General features: G+C 36.5%; 5 protein-coding genes, 1 long non-coding RNA gene and 1 other non-coding gene across 9 annotated transcripts in view; 6 read left to right on the top strand and 1 right to left on the bottom strand.

Moving 5' to 3' along the window:
* Positions 1 to 4,540, bottom strand: part of Evi5 (ecotropic viral integration site 5) — a 36,519-nt gene extending 31,979 nt beyond the window's left edge. For 2 of the 3 annotated variants that reach the window (XM_065304357.1, XM_065304360.1), the window contains exon 1: positions 3,945 to 4,540. The gene's annotated coding sequence lies outside the window, so the exon portion shown is untranslated. The remainder of the gene's footprint in view (positions 1 to 3,944) is intronic. The other variant, XM_065304358.1, reaches the window with a different exon arrangement.
* On the top strand, positions 2,754 to 3,197 carry LOC135794495 (uncharacterized). The gene is made up of 2 exons (XR_010548904.1): positions 2,754 to 2,990; positions 3,055 to 3,197. It is a non-coding gene; the product is annotated as an uncharacterized lncRNA (long non-coding RNA).
* A 25-nt stretch (positions 4,541 to 4,565) lies between the features above and the next one.
* dod ((peptidyl-prolyl cis/trans isomerase) NIMA-interacting 1 dodo) lies at positions 4,566 to 5,818 on the top strand. Its single transcript, XM_065304374.1, has 4 exons — positions 4,566 to 4,693; positions 4,829 to 4,924; positions 5,134 to 5,331; positions 5,392 to 5,818. The coding sequence occupies exons 2-4, from the start codon at positions 4,870 to 4,872 to the stop codon at positions 5,610 to 5,612; spliced, it is 474 nt and encodes a 157-aa protein (XP_065160446.1). The 5' UTR covers positions 4,566 to 4,693; positions 4,829 to 4,869; the 3' UTR covers positions 5,613 to 5,818.
* A 116-nt stretch (positions 5,819 to 5,934) lies between these two features.
* Positions 5,935 to 7,275, top strand: mRpS29 (mitochondrial ribosomal protein S29). Its single transcript, XM_065304370.1, has 2 exons — positions 5,935 to 6,954; positions 7,020 to 7,275. Exons 1-2 carry the CDS (start codon positions 6,011 to 6,013, stop codon positions 7,225 to 7,227), a joined length of 1,152 nt encoding a protein of 383 aa, XP_065160442.1. The 5' UTR covers positions 5,935 to 6,010; the 3' UTR covers positions 7,228 to 7,275.
* Positions 7,276 to 7,393: 118 nt separating this feature from the next.
* Srp54k (signal recognition particle 54k) lies at positions 7,394 to 9,527 on the top strand. The gene is made up of 7 exons (XM_065305177.1): positions 7,394 to 7,601; positions 7,669 to 7,845; positions 7,905 to 8,134; positions 8,193 to 8,343; positions 8,407 to 8,555; positions 8,614 to 9,068; positions 9,133 to 9,527. The coding sequence occupies exons 1-7, from the start codon at positions 7,524 to 7,526 to the stop codon at positions 9,417 to 9,419; spliced, it is 1,527 nt and encodes a 508-aa protein (XP_065161249.1). The 5' UTR covers positions 7,394 to 7,523; the 3' UTR covers positions 9,420 to 9,527.
* A 188-nt stretch (positions 9,528 to 9,715) lies between these two features.
* On the top strand, positions 9,716 to 13,725 carry DNAlig1 (DNA ligase 1). The gene is made up of 9 exons (XM_065304849.1): positions 9,716 to 9,850; positions 9,989 to 10,033; positions 10,169 to 10,260; positions 10,317 to 10,787; positions 10,842 to 10,955; positions 11,015 to 11,678; positions 11,741 to 11,942; positions 12,519 to 12,725; positions 12,780 to 13,725. The coding sequence occupies exons 1-9, from the start codon at positions 9,831 to 9,833 to the stop codon at positions 13,602 to 13,604; spliced, it is 2,640 nt and encodes an 879-aa protein (XP_065160921.1). The 5' UTR covers positions 9,716 to 9,830; the 3' UTR covers positions 13,605 to 13,725.
* Positions 12,080 to 12,284, top strand: LOC135795069 (small nucleolar RNA U3). Its single transcript, XR_010549023.1, has one exon. It is a non-coding gene; the product is annotated as a small nucleolar RNA U3 (small nucleolar RNA).
* Positions 13,726 to 13,743: the final 18 nt, after the last annotated feature.

The following is a 13,743-nucleotide window of genomic DNA, read 5'->3' as shown; positions in this document are numbered from 1 at the left end:
TCTGATTTGCGGTAGACGCTGGGGCCGGTGCGGCAGGACCCGTTACGCTCGTAACTTCCCAAAACAATGCAATCTCATTAACGTGAAACTTCGCTTGCCGCTGATGATATTTAGCGGCGCATCTCCTCCAGCCAACCAGCCAACTGACGCCTGCAAAACGTCCCCACAGCGTCGCGCAATATTAGATGTTCGCATCGTTACGTCGTGCGAATTAACCGCGACGATTAGAGTACGACTACGCATATTTAAACAGCACCAAAGAAGTCGAAATTTAGTCCACAAAGAGTGCTTATTATTTTTTACAGTCATTAATATGTGACAATGTGACATCATAAATCTTCAAACAATAGAAACAAAAACGAAATTTTCTCTAAAATAGAAAATATTCGCATTATACGCGCTCAGTCACCTTAATCTCGTTAATAAAACCAAGCCCATGTAAAAACTAGCGATAGGTTTGTTATAACACGCCAAAAGTGTGATGAATTTCGCGTTGATTTAATTCGACAAAAGTTGAATGTACTCGCCGGCGAGTTCGAGCAACTTTTATTTGAAACACGCAGGTATGAGGCCCATGACTTCTAGCATCTAGTAGCCTAGTCAGCAGACACACGTCGATTCCGCTTTCACATGAATTCACGGCCTACTTATTTCCATAAATATCGACGTAGTGTGTACGCACATTTCTAAAATCTATAATATCGAACAGAACAATCTTTCGGGCGGTATCTATTTATTCATACTGCACACATGTAATCACACATCCGCATCAAGATAACGTAATACAATCAATGCTTTTATTCGCTTATAACTAGATTATCGATAGAAATAAATATTTGTAAAGTTATTCTGGAAACTAGATCTTACTAAAATTATATTTGTGTAATTTAAGTTGCAGAGTTTTATAGTCACCGAAAATAACCTAACTTTATGAACATTCTACACTCCAAAATGTATTTTTAGTCAAGTTGATGGAAATGGCAACTTAATTTCGTGAATTTTCATTATTTACAAAAGAAAATATCAAGATTAATGATAATATCTGATAAAAACTTAGTCTCCATCGCACTCTTTTACACCCATGTCGAAATATCATTGCAAAACGTAATTTGTCAGTGCAGGCGTAGCAAATGTAAAATAAGACTTGCAGCAAGTTCAATTACCAGAAGAAAATGATAAATAATGCCGGCGAACCTTCTTGCACGGCTGATATAATCGCGTTATCGCGCAAATCGGAACAGAATGATGTATGAAGCGAATCAGAGTCACGTGCCACATTATTAGAACGTCAGGCCGTCAAGCGTCGGTGCGTCCATTGATTTATTAATCACTTGCAACAAAGAACTAGCTGATACTGTATAAGCATCTACTCCTGCAGTCTAATTAATTTGTTTATTAAAGATTTTATGTAAATTGCAAAGCCACAGATGGCACATTTGCAAAAATTGATCCAAAAGAAGAGGGAGTTTTATATGCGTGTAACTAGTTAGAGGGTGCATAAAATATCTTCTCATCCCTTACGATAAGTGCGATATAGGAATTAGAAGCGAGATTGATTGCACACTTGTCTTGAATCACTACATCACAACTTCGCAATTGTCATCAACTGAGTCTTTAGTGTCTTAGTAGGTGTATAACTCGAAGAAAGCAATGATTTCCTACATGAAATTGAGCACGACATTGAATATAAAGAAAAGTAAACATGCGAAGAGTGCTAGATCTCGGATTAAGCCTCATTGCGAATGGCATTCATGCGAAACAACACACGTGCCTTTGAGTGTGTCTTCATTGAAGCCGACAATACCAACGCACGACTTCCTTGCCCTGGGGATTAGACTGTTAGACTGGACACTGCAATTGCACAAAAATCTAATATATACCGAGTGTATTTAGAAAAAAACTATCAAAACTAATTCACACGTCATTAAATATATCTCCTAATGATATTTAATGATAATAGTAAATTGAATTATATCTACAAATTATCCCATTGACAAAAGTCAATAATGCAACATCCTAAATACGATAAAACACGTTTTGTTCCATTCACACTGTGTATGTTCCGCAGTCTCCTATTATCCGTCCAGACACGAAGTCACATCGCATTGGGGGTGAACCGAATTCTATACATGAGGAGACCCCCGATTTATAAAAGGGTGTCTGCGAGGGAAGCAACAATAATTGCACGGCGACCTTCAATAAAGCCCACATAACGATCGGATGCTGTATCGCGGCTGAGACGTGATGATATAATGCTCAATTGAAATGAACAATTTGGCACTGGCATAAAGCAAGAAAGCAGCCGAAATCGCCGAAATCACGCTGCGACATAATTTGCACGTACACACAGCACGAGCATTGATAAAATTGTTTAAATATTTCGGCATTGTGTGCCAGGTTTCAAGGTTGTGCGCGGTTTTACGCGGCGTGGCGTAAATATAACGCTAGCTTTTCGTAAATAATTATTGTTTTGGTCGTGATACGTGATTCAAGGTGGCAGCTAAGAGATTATTGTACTTTTTATCACGAGAACACAAACAGTAATCACAACAAAATAGTCAATAGGAAAATATATTTTTAAAAACGTAAATTTCGCAATAATTTTTAACAAAAACTGCTAATTTCACCAATTCCAATATAGAAAATAAATTTTAAAAAATACAATAATAATTGTGATAATCCTATCAGCAAATACTAACAATCCCAATCCAAAAATAGCATTTATAGACAAACCACACCTGAAAACGAAACAATTCGTTCATTAACCGCGCAAATAATTAACCGAATGTGTAGTGTGTTATGGGATCACTTAAAAATTACCACATTCAATCTAGTGTACTATGTTCAGCTAACGTAACTAATTAGCAGTAACGTGAAACGGAAAAAGAGAATGAAACGCACACCGTTATTCCGTGTCCGCGGTAACGCTACTTCGGCGAATCGTGCGTATGTTTTTTATTAATTCAATACGACCGACATTGGCATGAAAGGTGAGTGGTGAATGTTATAAGTCAATAATATTGATACCCGACTAATTAATAAATTACATTACAGTGAAATAAAACTCAAAATAAATCATTTCGTAGAAATCAAAACCAAAACAATAATAAATTCAATTTAAGATAAATCTAAAGATTAAAAATTATCTATGAAGCATGTAATCCGCAATATAATAAATATAATCATATTATCTAAAAGTTCATTGATTATTTGTAAATACTTCAAGCAATAAAACAGAATAAAATAAAATCATTGTATTATTATGAGTCACCTGCAACTACTTCGAAGATTCGTGTTACCCAGGGTCAAATGATTGTTTACTTATGCACAGAAGTGAGTAATATTTGAGGTAATGCTATAACTACACACCTAGTAACCAATATTAAATATCTAAGACGTTTCGGACGACAGGTAGCAATGAAATGCAATTTAAAATGCGAAAAATGTCTGAAAATGCACACCTATAGCAATAAAACGAAACTAAGCTGTTTACTAACAGCGATCTTCACCTCCATTACACCCAACCGTTATTCGCATAAATTAGTCTCGCCAAATATTCTCCAAAAATAATAATAATAGCGATAATAGCAGCTGTAAATGTCTGGAATTTGAATGATTGCATTCACAATCACCATTTCGTAACTGACTTATAACATAACGATAAAAATTATAACATTTGCAAGCTCGACTGTTTCACTCTGTTTGAGTATTACAAATATTAAAACAAATGTTTAAACAAATGCATCGAGCATAGATTTTATTGCGTCAACTGTTTCGCTATATCATAATTTAATAAACAAAAGAATAAATAATATGTGTTAGTAGACTAATTAATACGTAAATGTTAATAATAATAATGAGTATTCCAATCAAGAACAGTGCAGAGACGGACAAAAAAATAAACAAGTGAAAAACAATATGCGCCGCGACAGTGTCGCTATTACCTTATCGTGAATGCAGCGCAGGCAGGCACACGTTATCTCGTTTTGTTTATAAAAACCATACATAAAACACCCCCACAAAATTAAAAACTCTCAAATCAATCCACGTAACCATTAACGGCCATCCACAGCGCACACGAACTGCGCGCACATTAAATCCGTGTGTGCCCAAAAGCAAAAGAAGGCACCGTTAAATGTTGCACTCGTTTCAAATTGAATATTTCGTTATCTGATATCAAGCGATATTGTTCCGTTGCATGCAGGTGTGTTTACAAATTCGCCAACCTGTTTTGTTGTCGTTTGAAGTCGTTGGACGCACGCACAGGCACTTGGAGGATAAATGTTTGTAAAATTCACAGCGGGATAGAGAAAACTCACGACATGGATGATTCCTGAACGGACCAGACACTGCCAGGATCTTTTGCAGGAATAAATAAAATACAGCGTCGCGCACGGTGCTGTTACACGACGCGACGTGTCTTCACTCGTTCACTCTCGCGGCGATCTAAACAGCGCGCGCGTCCCGTTGTAAACGCCAGGCGTACGCGGGTGTATGTGTGTGTCGGTTGCGTTGGGTACGAAGCGCAGAAAAAGACGAAATCGAACTGTCACCGCCCAGCTGAGCAGTAGACGCGGCCAGACGCCGATGACACGTGTTCGGGCAACTTCGACGCGCAGTCTATACCATGCTGGCCAATTGAAAGGCGAGTGGTTAACCCGAACATAACCGAATATTACAACTTGGAATTTAGGTGAATTTATTTGTTTCTATTTCTTTTTAAAATATGTACATTAAAATAGAGTTTATTATTGTTTAATTCTTTACGCAAATTTATTAATTGGTATTGATGCTACAATAAAGATTTAAATTTTTAAATGCTCTGCAGATAACGACTCATTTCAAGGTTATTGGATTTTGCGGCATAAAATGGCGGACGAACAACTGCCTGCCGGTTGGGAAAAACGGCTCAGCCGTTCTACAGGTAATAAAATCAGGATATTTCTTAATATTTCTTTAAATAAATTCGCAGGTCAACTATATAATATACTAGAATTGATATTTTAACAATGCGGTCAAGAGAGAAAATCTTAGAGGTTATATGTTGAGGATTTGTTTCCAATATCAACCGGAATTATTATTTACTATGTATGTACTTACTAGTAATAAACTAATATTATTAATTTATTTTAGGTCAACATTATTATCTCAATATATACAGTAAAGAATCTCAATGGGACCCACCAGATAAACCTGCAGAACCCAACACAGGCCCAGAGCGTGTTCAAGCCTCCCATTTACTAGTGAAGCACAAAGATTCAAGAAGACCATCTTCATGGCGTGAAGAAAACATCACAAGGAGTAAGGAAGAAGCTCATGATATGATTAAAGGTATGAGTATTGAAAAGAAAACATCACTTTTGTTGTTATTTTATGTTTAATCTATTACAGCATACAGAGAACAAATCACTTCTGGAAAAGCACAATTTGCAGAACTGGCATCTAAGTACTCCGATTGTTCGTCTGCAAAGCGGGGCGGCGATCTTGGACCGTTCGCTCGCGGCGCCATGCAGAAACCCTTCGAAGATGCCGCATTCGCCCTGAAGGTGGGAGATATGAGCGAAGCGGTGTTCTCCGACTCAGGCGTACATATTATACTGCGGACTGCTTAAATATTCAAGTCACTTAACTTAAATAATGCCATGAAAAGCATTTATCTTTGATTCTCTTTGAATTGGTCTGTGCTGGTTATTAATTGAGTAGGTGGATAGATTTCTTAATCAACTGTTCAAATTGTTTTAATCCTTAGTCCTTTGTTTTTCAATTTGATAATTTGTAATATTTGCTATATCAATAAATAATACAATAAACTAACAAATTCACGGATATTATATAATTAAGCTTTTAATTAAGATTTAATTATTAATTGTGTATGGTTTGCGCAGTTTCCTGCTCTGGTATTGTTTATTCAACGTTTTTAAAGTTTGTTTTAAAATTTTTTTTATTTCCGCCATGCGATTTTATACTTTTGAGGTTAGTACACAACAAATCTCTCTGAATCAGCCTCAAAATGTTGAAAATTACTAAGTTTCTCGTAAAAAACAGCGTGAATTCAACACCGTCCAAAAGTTATTCTATAGCTGCAGTTGCCCAACGAAAAATCGACATATTCCGGACGAATGAACAAAATCCATTGAAGCATAACCCATCTCAAAGTGCACAGTTTTACAAAATTGATCCTGAGGTACGAAAACAACTGTTTCAGCATGGAGGCATTCCCAAATCCTTTGACATTCAGACAAAAACATTTGCTGAAACATGCCTGATGATCAGAGAACCAGCTCTGGATGTTATAAACTGCATGAATAGAATTGATTACAGCAAACCACCAGTCAAGTTTGTTTTGTATGGTGATAAAGGTGTAGGAAAATCACTCACTCTTGCACATTTAATTCACCATGCCTATGAAAGTGGACACTTTGTTGTTCATGTACCTTGGGTAGGACAATGGATGAGGTCTTGCAAAGAATATAGTAATTCAGAAAGCAAAGAAGGATATGTGGATTTAAATATTGATGCTGCAGCCTGGCTGCATCACATTAAGGTACAAAATGCTCACTTTTTAAGTAAACCAGAGTTTGTTACATCACAAACATATCAATGGAGTAAAAGAGAAGCAACTGAAAAGGGTGCTTCATTGGTGGAACTAATTGATCATGGAATTAATAGGATAAAATATGCATGTGACACAATCACTGCACTTGCTGAGGAAATTAAAGTCTTGTCCAAAAGTGGTGTTTGTAAAACTTTTGTTGCTATTGATGGGTACAATGCATTTTTCTACCCATATACTAGAGTATTCACTGAGAAGAAGGAAAGGGTGGCACCTGCTAAAATTACAATAACTGAAGGCTTCCTGAATTTAACAAAAACCGACTGGAATAATGCTGTTTGTGTACTGACTGTGGATGAGATTGCAATTGCTGAGGAAGATCACAAGTCACCTCTACCCAGGTAAGGAACATTAATATAAAAATATAACATGATAAGAAGTTAAAAATATAACATTTTTGTTGCAGATATCTGTTGGGAAAGGAGGGCTTTGAACATCTTGACCCATTTGTACCTATTCAAGTGACAAGCTATAATCCCAAAGAGTTTGTAAGTTGCATGGAATATTATAGAGAAAGAAAGTGGGTGCAACCAGTTGCAGGAATGGATGAAGAATTGGCGTTTATAAGTGGTTCAAATCCTTATAAATTAATGAATTTGTGTGCACCATTGTAAATATTTCATAGCATTTGTAAGTTCATACAATAAAGTGTTATAACTTTAGTTTACTTTGTATTAATATTCGCAAATGAATAAACTTTGGCACATGCAGCGCCATCTGTACACATTCAGTGAAGTACCACTTGTGATGTTTTTAAACTGCACATGCGTACAACATACAACGTGTTATTTTCTTGTTACGTTGTCAAAAAAATTGCTACGACGAGTGAAAGCTGAAAAGGCTTTAACAAATATGTTGTGTTATAATTGATTTTAACTGGAACATATTAAAAGTGCAATAAAGTGTCAAGATGGTTTTAGCAGATTTAGGACGTAAAATTACGTCCGCCCTGCAATCTCTCAGCAAGGCGACGATCATCAATGAAGAAGTACGCAAAACCAGCTGTTTTAGGTTAACGAAATGTGATCACAGGCATTATTTACATATTTTCGCAGGTTCTCAATGGCATGCTTAAGGAGATTTGCGCGGCTCTCCTGGAGGCCGACGTTAACATTCGTCTCGTCAAGAAATTGCGAGAAAATGTACGCGCAGTCATCGATTTTGAGGAGATGGCTAGTGGATTAAATAAACGCCGAATGATTCAAAGTGCAGTATTTAAAGAACTTGTTAAAGTATATCATTCAAACTTACTATGAATATGCAATTACTACTATAGTATTATTTTTGATAGCTTGTGGATCCAGGAGTTAAACCTTTCCAGCCTATCAAAGGCAAATCAAATGTAATTATGTTTGTTGGTCTGCAAGGCTCAGGCAAAACTACAACTTGCACAAAATTAGCTTATCACTACCTGAAGAAAAATTGGAAGTCATCTTTGGTGTGTGCAGATACATTCAGAGCTGGTGCTTACGATCAAGTTAAGCAAAATTGTACCAAGGCTAGAATTCCATTTTATGGAAGGTGGGATTCTTTTTACTTAGAAAAGAAAATTCAAATCTCTGTATTAAAATGTTTTTAGTTATACAGAAGTAGATCCTGTTGTGATTGCACAAGATGGTGTGGAGATGTTTAAAAAAGAAGGCTTTGAAATTATTATTGTGGACACAAGTGGAAGACACAAACAAGAAGATTCATTGTTTGAAGAAATGTTAGCAGTTGCAAACGCAATTGTAAGTAATTTATTATGAAATTGTAAACAGAATTTAATTGGTTTTAATTTTCTGCAAAATTAGAGGCCTGACAATATTATATTCGTCATGGACGCGACGATAGGACAAGCTTGTGAAGGACAAGCGAAAGCCTTCAAAGATAAAGTGGACGTAGGTTCGGTTATCATCACAAAATTGGATGGCCACGCAAAAGGTGGTGGTGCGCTCAGTGCGTAAGTAGAAAATTATAAATATCTACCGTACATACAATGTAATTGTGAATTTCTTTAGTGTTGCAGCAACAAACAGTCCAATTATTTACATCGGTACCGGTGAACACATCGATGACCTGGAACCGTTCAAAACAAAGCCATTCGTGAGCAAACTGCTCGGAATGGGTGACATTGAAGGGCTCATAGACAAAGTGAACGAACTCAAACTCGAAGATAACGAGGAACTCCTCGAGAAAATCAAGCACGGTCAATTTACAATGCGCGATATGTACGAGCAATTCCAGAACATTATGAAAATGGGACCGTTCTCGCAGATCATGGGAATGATTCCCGGATTTAGCCAAGATTTTATGACAAAAGGCAGCGAGCAGGAGTCGGTCGCTAGGTTAAAACGCCTTATGACTATTATGGACAGCATGTGCGATAACGAGTTGGACAATCGTGACGGAGCTAAACTGTTTTCCAAACAAGCCGGACGTGTGACAAGAGTGGCGCAAGGTGCTGGAGTGACAGGTTGGTATTATTGAAAACTGATGATATTAAGTCTGGTTTATAATATAAATTTAAATGTGTTTAGAACGTGAAGTGAAAGAACTGATCACACAGTATTCCAAGTTTGCTGCAGTAGTGAAGAAAATGGGTGGTATTAAGGGTTTATTCAAGGGCGGCGACACAGCCAAGAATGTCAATCAAGTGCAAATGGCCAAGCTGAATCAACAAATGGCGAAAATGATGGATCCGCGCATTTTACACCAGATGGGTGGTCCGTCTGGTCTTCAGAATATGATGAGACAGTTGCAAGCTGGTGCGGCCGGCGGTCTGGGTGGATTAGGCAACTTAATGAGCGGTTTGGGAGGCAAATAAAGATAAATTAATTTTAATTATGGATTTGAATTAAGGTACTTGTTCAACTGAAAATTGATTTTGATATGAAAATATAACGTCAAATAAGTATACAAATATAATATCTAAGATATTGTGTTATTTATCCTTGTGTGTTATTGATTATAATTTACTTTATTTCTGGCATTTCTGCAAAATTAAAAAACATTCTCTTAAAATGTTGCGACTACTTCAAATTTTTTTAAGGACTTATTATTGTTTGAATGTCAATGCATTGTTGGATGACGTTTAGATTTAGGCGGGAAAATTCAAGAAGTAGGCATTATTCATACTGCTGAAGCTAACCTCTACCGTAAACCGTTTTTATTGATGAAATCGTTGCAAAACAAAGTGATTTAAAATAATTAGGGTCTCCATTTACCGATAATCAAAATGGCCCAACGAAGTATCACGTAAGTTAGTGCTTAGTTAAGTTTGAACAAGAAGTTTTTTATTTATATTAAATTAAATGCAAAAAATTTGTATATTTATCAAAACAAAAGTACTAACTTGAATTTAATTTAACTATCAATTCATTTAATATTTCGTAGCTCTTTCTTCAATCGTGTGAACGCTAAACCTGCTGATTCCAATGGGTATGTACTCAATTATTAAGTTCTTCACTTCAACATGTTCTTTCAACATCTTACAAAAGTTTTTATTAAAACAAGTCAAAGAGGCATTGTGCCTTTACCTGTTACAATAAACAATACTGTTTTGCGTTTTATTAGAACCACTGAATCTTTATCAGTATCACCTGATAAGAAACGGACTAGAGATTCCAGCACAAGTGATTCAAATGATGATAAAAAGAAGAAAAATTGTAAGTTGTAATTTAAGTGTTATACTATAATGCTATTAAAAGATATTATTGTTTAGCTGCTAAAAAACCGAAAAAGGTATTGACTGCTAAAAATACTAATCCCACTATTAGTAGTGTGGTTAGTAAAACTAAAAACCAGAGTCCTATAAAGGAAGTTAAAAAAGAAGCAGATGAATCAGAAGAAGAAGCAGTAATTGGGACATCACCTGATAAAAAGAAAAGGAAAAAGTTTGCGATTGTTTCTGATTCCAGTGAAGATGAAGCAGTAACTGCTAAGGAAGACAAAATTGATGTTGAAAGTCCTAAAATTGAAGAAATAGCTGAAAAGAAGCAAACGAAGCAAATTAAAACAGATAAATCAAATGAAGATGAAAGTTCTCCAAAAAATATAGTTAAAAGCGAAGAAGACGAAGCCGATTCAGTTGACGATGTTAAGAAAGAAGAAAGTCCTGCTACAAAGAAGAAAGTTAAGAAAGAGTCTGGTAAAAAGGTGAAATCAGATGTAACAGAGAAGAAAAACTTCTTTAGTAAGTATTAACTGTGAAAGGTTTGAATTTTGTAACTAACAAATATATATTTAGCTGCAGAAGTAAAAACAGAATCAGGAGCTAAGAAAACCACCGTCCCAGGCAGTTATAATCCCGCAGTAGGAAAATATGATCCTATAGAGTGTGCTACTTGGAAACAGGGGAAAAGTATGTTTTAGCTCCCTGAGTGTTATTAAAATGAATAGTATTTGATGATATTTTTAGAGTTCCATACTTGGCATTGGCTCGAACCTTGGAAGAAATCGAAAATGTCTCAGCCCGCTTGAAAATGATCGAAATCTTAAGTAACTACTTCCGATCAGTTATGATTTTAACTCCGGAAGATTTACTGCCTAGTGTATACTTGTGTCTTAATAAACTAGCGCCAGCCTATGAAGGGATGGAGCTTGGCGTTGCAGAAACAAGTCTAATGAAAGCAATCGCTCAGAGTACGGGTCGAACTGTCGCTCAAATCAAAGCAGATGCACAGGCAGCTGGTGATTTGGGCATTGTTGCAGAACAATCAAAAAGTAATCAGCGTATGATTTTCCAACCGGCTCCATTGAATATTCGAGGAGTGTTTGCAAAATTAAAGGAAATAGCAAAGATGAGCGGAAATGCGGCGCAAACGAAGAAAGTGGAAAAAATTCAGTCTATGTTTGTTGCCTGTAAACAATCAGAAGCGCGTTTTCTTATACGTTCGCTTGCTGGAAAGCTGCGAATTGGTTTAGCTGAACAATCAGCCATTCAGGCGTTAGCATTGGCGTGTGCTATGACTCCGCCAACGCAGGAGTATCCACCGAAAACTTTAAATGCTGCTAAAAATATGTCAACGGAGAATTTTAAAGCACTCCAAGATGAATTAACAATCATCTTAAAAACAACATATTGGTGAGAATTTCTATAATATTTTGTTGACGTACTTTATAGTAATTGTGCCCATTGTAACATAGCGAGTGTCCGAATTATGATATGATCATTCCGATTATTTTGAAACATGGAATTAAGGAATTGCCCAATCATTGTAAGCTAACTCCAGGTATTCCTCTGAAACCTATGTTGGCGCATCCGACAAAAGGCGTACAGGAGGTATTGCAACGCTTCGATGGGCTCAAATTTACATGCGAGTGGAAGTACGATGGCGAGCGAGCGCAGGTAAGCTATTTTTAGAACATGTGTAAGCTAAGGTTGCTTTATTTGAAGCATTTTACAACAGATGGCAGGCAGAAAACTTCTATGGCAATAATGTATAAAACGTTTCTATAAATGCTCACTTTTGAGCTGTTTTCTTTAAGATCATACTTCACAGGATCATTTCTGTAGTATATCTTCGCATACTCTTCACAAACGTGTTGAGTTATTGCAACCATGATGATGTGGAAGAGTTCCACACCTTGAGCGTGAGGCTGGTAGCAGTTGGACTTCGGTCTGATTGCTACTAACGATGATCGTTCAGCTCCCTTCGGGGAGTCACGGGTGTGGGACAGTCTGAGTGGTTGCAAATAATATTATCTAAATAAATATTGAGCTCTATTTATTAATAAATAGCTCAGCCATGGTAGTGCTTTGGAGAATAGTAGGTTATTAGTTTCCACGTGTTCCATATTTAACCTTTTATAACACGCGTTACACGGTTCTATATTTAGAGCTCTAACATAGTCATGGTTTTCATGGAGTAAATAGGCAACCTATGACAATGAATATATTTACTGACTAATGTAAAACTTTTAGATTCATATTCATGAGAATGGTGATGTTAACATTTACAGCAGGAATCAGGAAAATAATACTTCAAAGTATCCTGATATCATCAATAGATTAAGCAATTGTAAAACAGATCAAGTAAAATCATGCATTCTTGATTGTGAGGCAGTTGCTTGGGACAAAGAAAAGAAACAGATTTTACCATTCCAAATTTTAAGTACCAGGAAGCGTAAAGTAAGCTAATTTCTTCATTTACATTGCGCGATATTAATTTCTGTTGTTTTCAAGGACGCAAATGAAGCTGACATTAAAGTTCAAGTATGTGTGTTCATGTTTGATTTGCTATATCTCAACGGCGAACCTTTGGTACGCAAGCCATTTTCTCATCGTCGCTCTCTACTCAAAGAGCATTTTAAAGAACATGAAGGTGAATGGTGCTTTGCCACAAGCATGGACACCAAAACCATGGAAGAAGTTCAAGAGTTCCTCGAGGAGAGCGTTAAAGGTAATTGCGAAGGTTTGATGGTGAAAACACTCGACGAAGATGCGACTTATGAAATCGCTAAACGATCACATAATTGGTTAAAATTGAAAAAGGATTACCTGGAGGGTGTCGGCGATACACTTGATGTAGTGGTAATTGGTGGTTACATTGGTAAAGGTAAACGCACTGGAACCTACGGCGGCTTTTTGCTTGCTTGTTACGACGCGGATAACGAAGAATACCAGAGTATATGTAAAATCGGTACTGGGTTTACTGATGAATACTTGCAGCAACATACCGAATTTCTTAAGAATCATAAAATTGATGGACCCAAGTCTTACTACAGATATGACACCTCGCATGAACCAGATCATTGGTTTGATGCTGTGCAGGTGTGGGAAATTAAATGCGCTGATTTGTCATTGTCGCCAGTGCATCGTGCTGGGATGGGCATTGTTGATCCGGAAAAGGGAATATCTTTGCGTTTTCCTCGTTTTATTCGAATTAGGGATGATAAGACCGTTGAAGAAGCAACATCCGCACAACAAGTTGCTGATATGTACTCCAATCAGGATCAAATCAAGAACCAGCAAGGTGGATCGAAAAATTTTGAAGAAGATTTTTATTAGTTAAAATATCGCATTTGCTATGACTTATGCTGGAATATTCTTCAATATTGTCGAACATTTCTGATACGCATACATGTTTATGGAATAATAATAAATTGCTCATGTTTATTTTAAAATTTAATTATATTATATTTCATTA

The sequence above is a fragment of the Atheta coriaria genome, unplaced genomic scaffold (assembly GCF_025399875.1).
Source record: "Atheta coriaria isolate IRGN ID8LTWV9N9 unplaced genomic scaffold, Caltech_Dcor_3.1 hic_scaffold_6_pilon, whole genome shotgun sequence".
NCBI classification, from domain to species: domain Eukaryota; kingdom Metazoa; phylum Arthropoda; class Insecta; order Coleoptera; family Staphylinidae; genus Dalotia; species Dalotia coriaria.
Note: the sequence above shows the minus strand (reverse complement) of the source record. Positions and strands in the feature narration are given on the sequence as shown.

Excerpts from the sequence above, each read along its gene's own strand:
- dod (XM_065304374.1), top strand. The coding sequence starts at position 4,870 with ATGGCGGACGAACAACTGCCTGCCGGTTGGGAAAAACGGCTCAGCCGT. Across the intron at positions 4,925-5,133 it reads ACGGCTCAGCCGTTCTACAG|GTCAACATTATTATCTCAAT; the intron begins GTAATAAAATCA and ends AATTTATTTTAG. Across the intron at positions 5,332-5,391 it reads AGCTCATGATATGATTAAAG|CATACAGAGAACAAATCACT; the intron begins GTATGAGTATTG and ends AATCTATTACAG.
- mRpS29 (XM_065304370.1), top strand. The coding sequence starts at position 6,011 with ATGTTGAAAATTACTAAGTTTCTCGTAAAAAACAGCGTGAATTCAACA. Across the intron at positions 6,955-7,019 it reads CACAAGTCACCTCTACCCAG|ATATCTGTTGGGAAAGGAGG; the intron begins GTAAGGAACATT and ends TTTTTGTTGCAG.
- Srp54k (XM_065305177.1), top strand. The coding sequence starts at position 7,524 with ATGGTTTTAGCAGATTTAGGACGTAAAATTACGTCCGCCCTGCAATCT. Across the intron at positions 8,344-8,406 it reads TAGCAGTTGCAAACGCAATT|AGGCCTGACAATATTATATT; the intron begins GTAAGTAATTTA and ends CTGCAAAATTAG. Across the intron at positions 9,069-9,132 it reads GCAAGGTGCTGGAGTGACAG|AACGTGAAGTGAAAGAACTG; the intron begins GTTGGTATTATT and ends AAATGTGTTTAG.
- DNAlig1 (XM_065304849.1), top strand. The coding sequence starts at position 9,831 with ATGGCCCAACGAAGTATCAC. Across the intron at positions 10,788-10,841 it reads AGAGAAGAAAAACTTCTTTA|CTGCAGAAGTAAAAACAGAA; the intron begins GTAAGTATTAAC and ends ATATATATTTAG. Across the intron at positions 10,956-11,014 it reads TACTTGGAAACAGGGGAAAA|TTCCATACTTGGCATTGGCT; the intron begins GTATGTTTTAGC and ends ATATTTTTAGAG.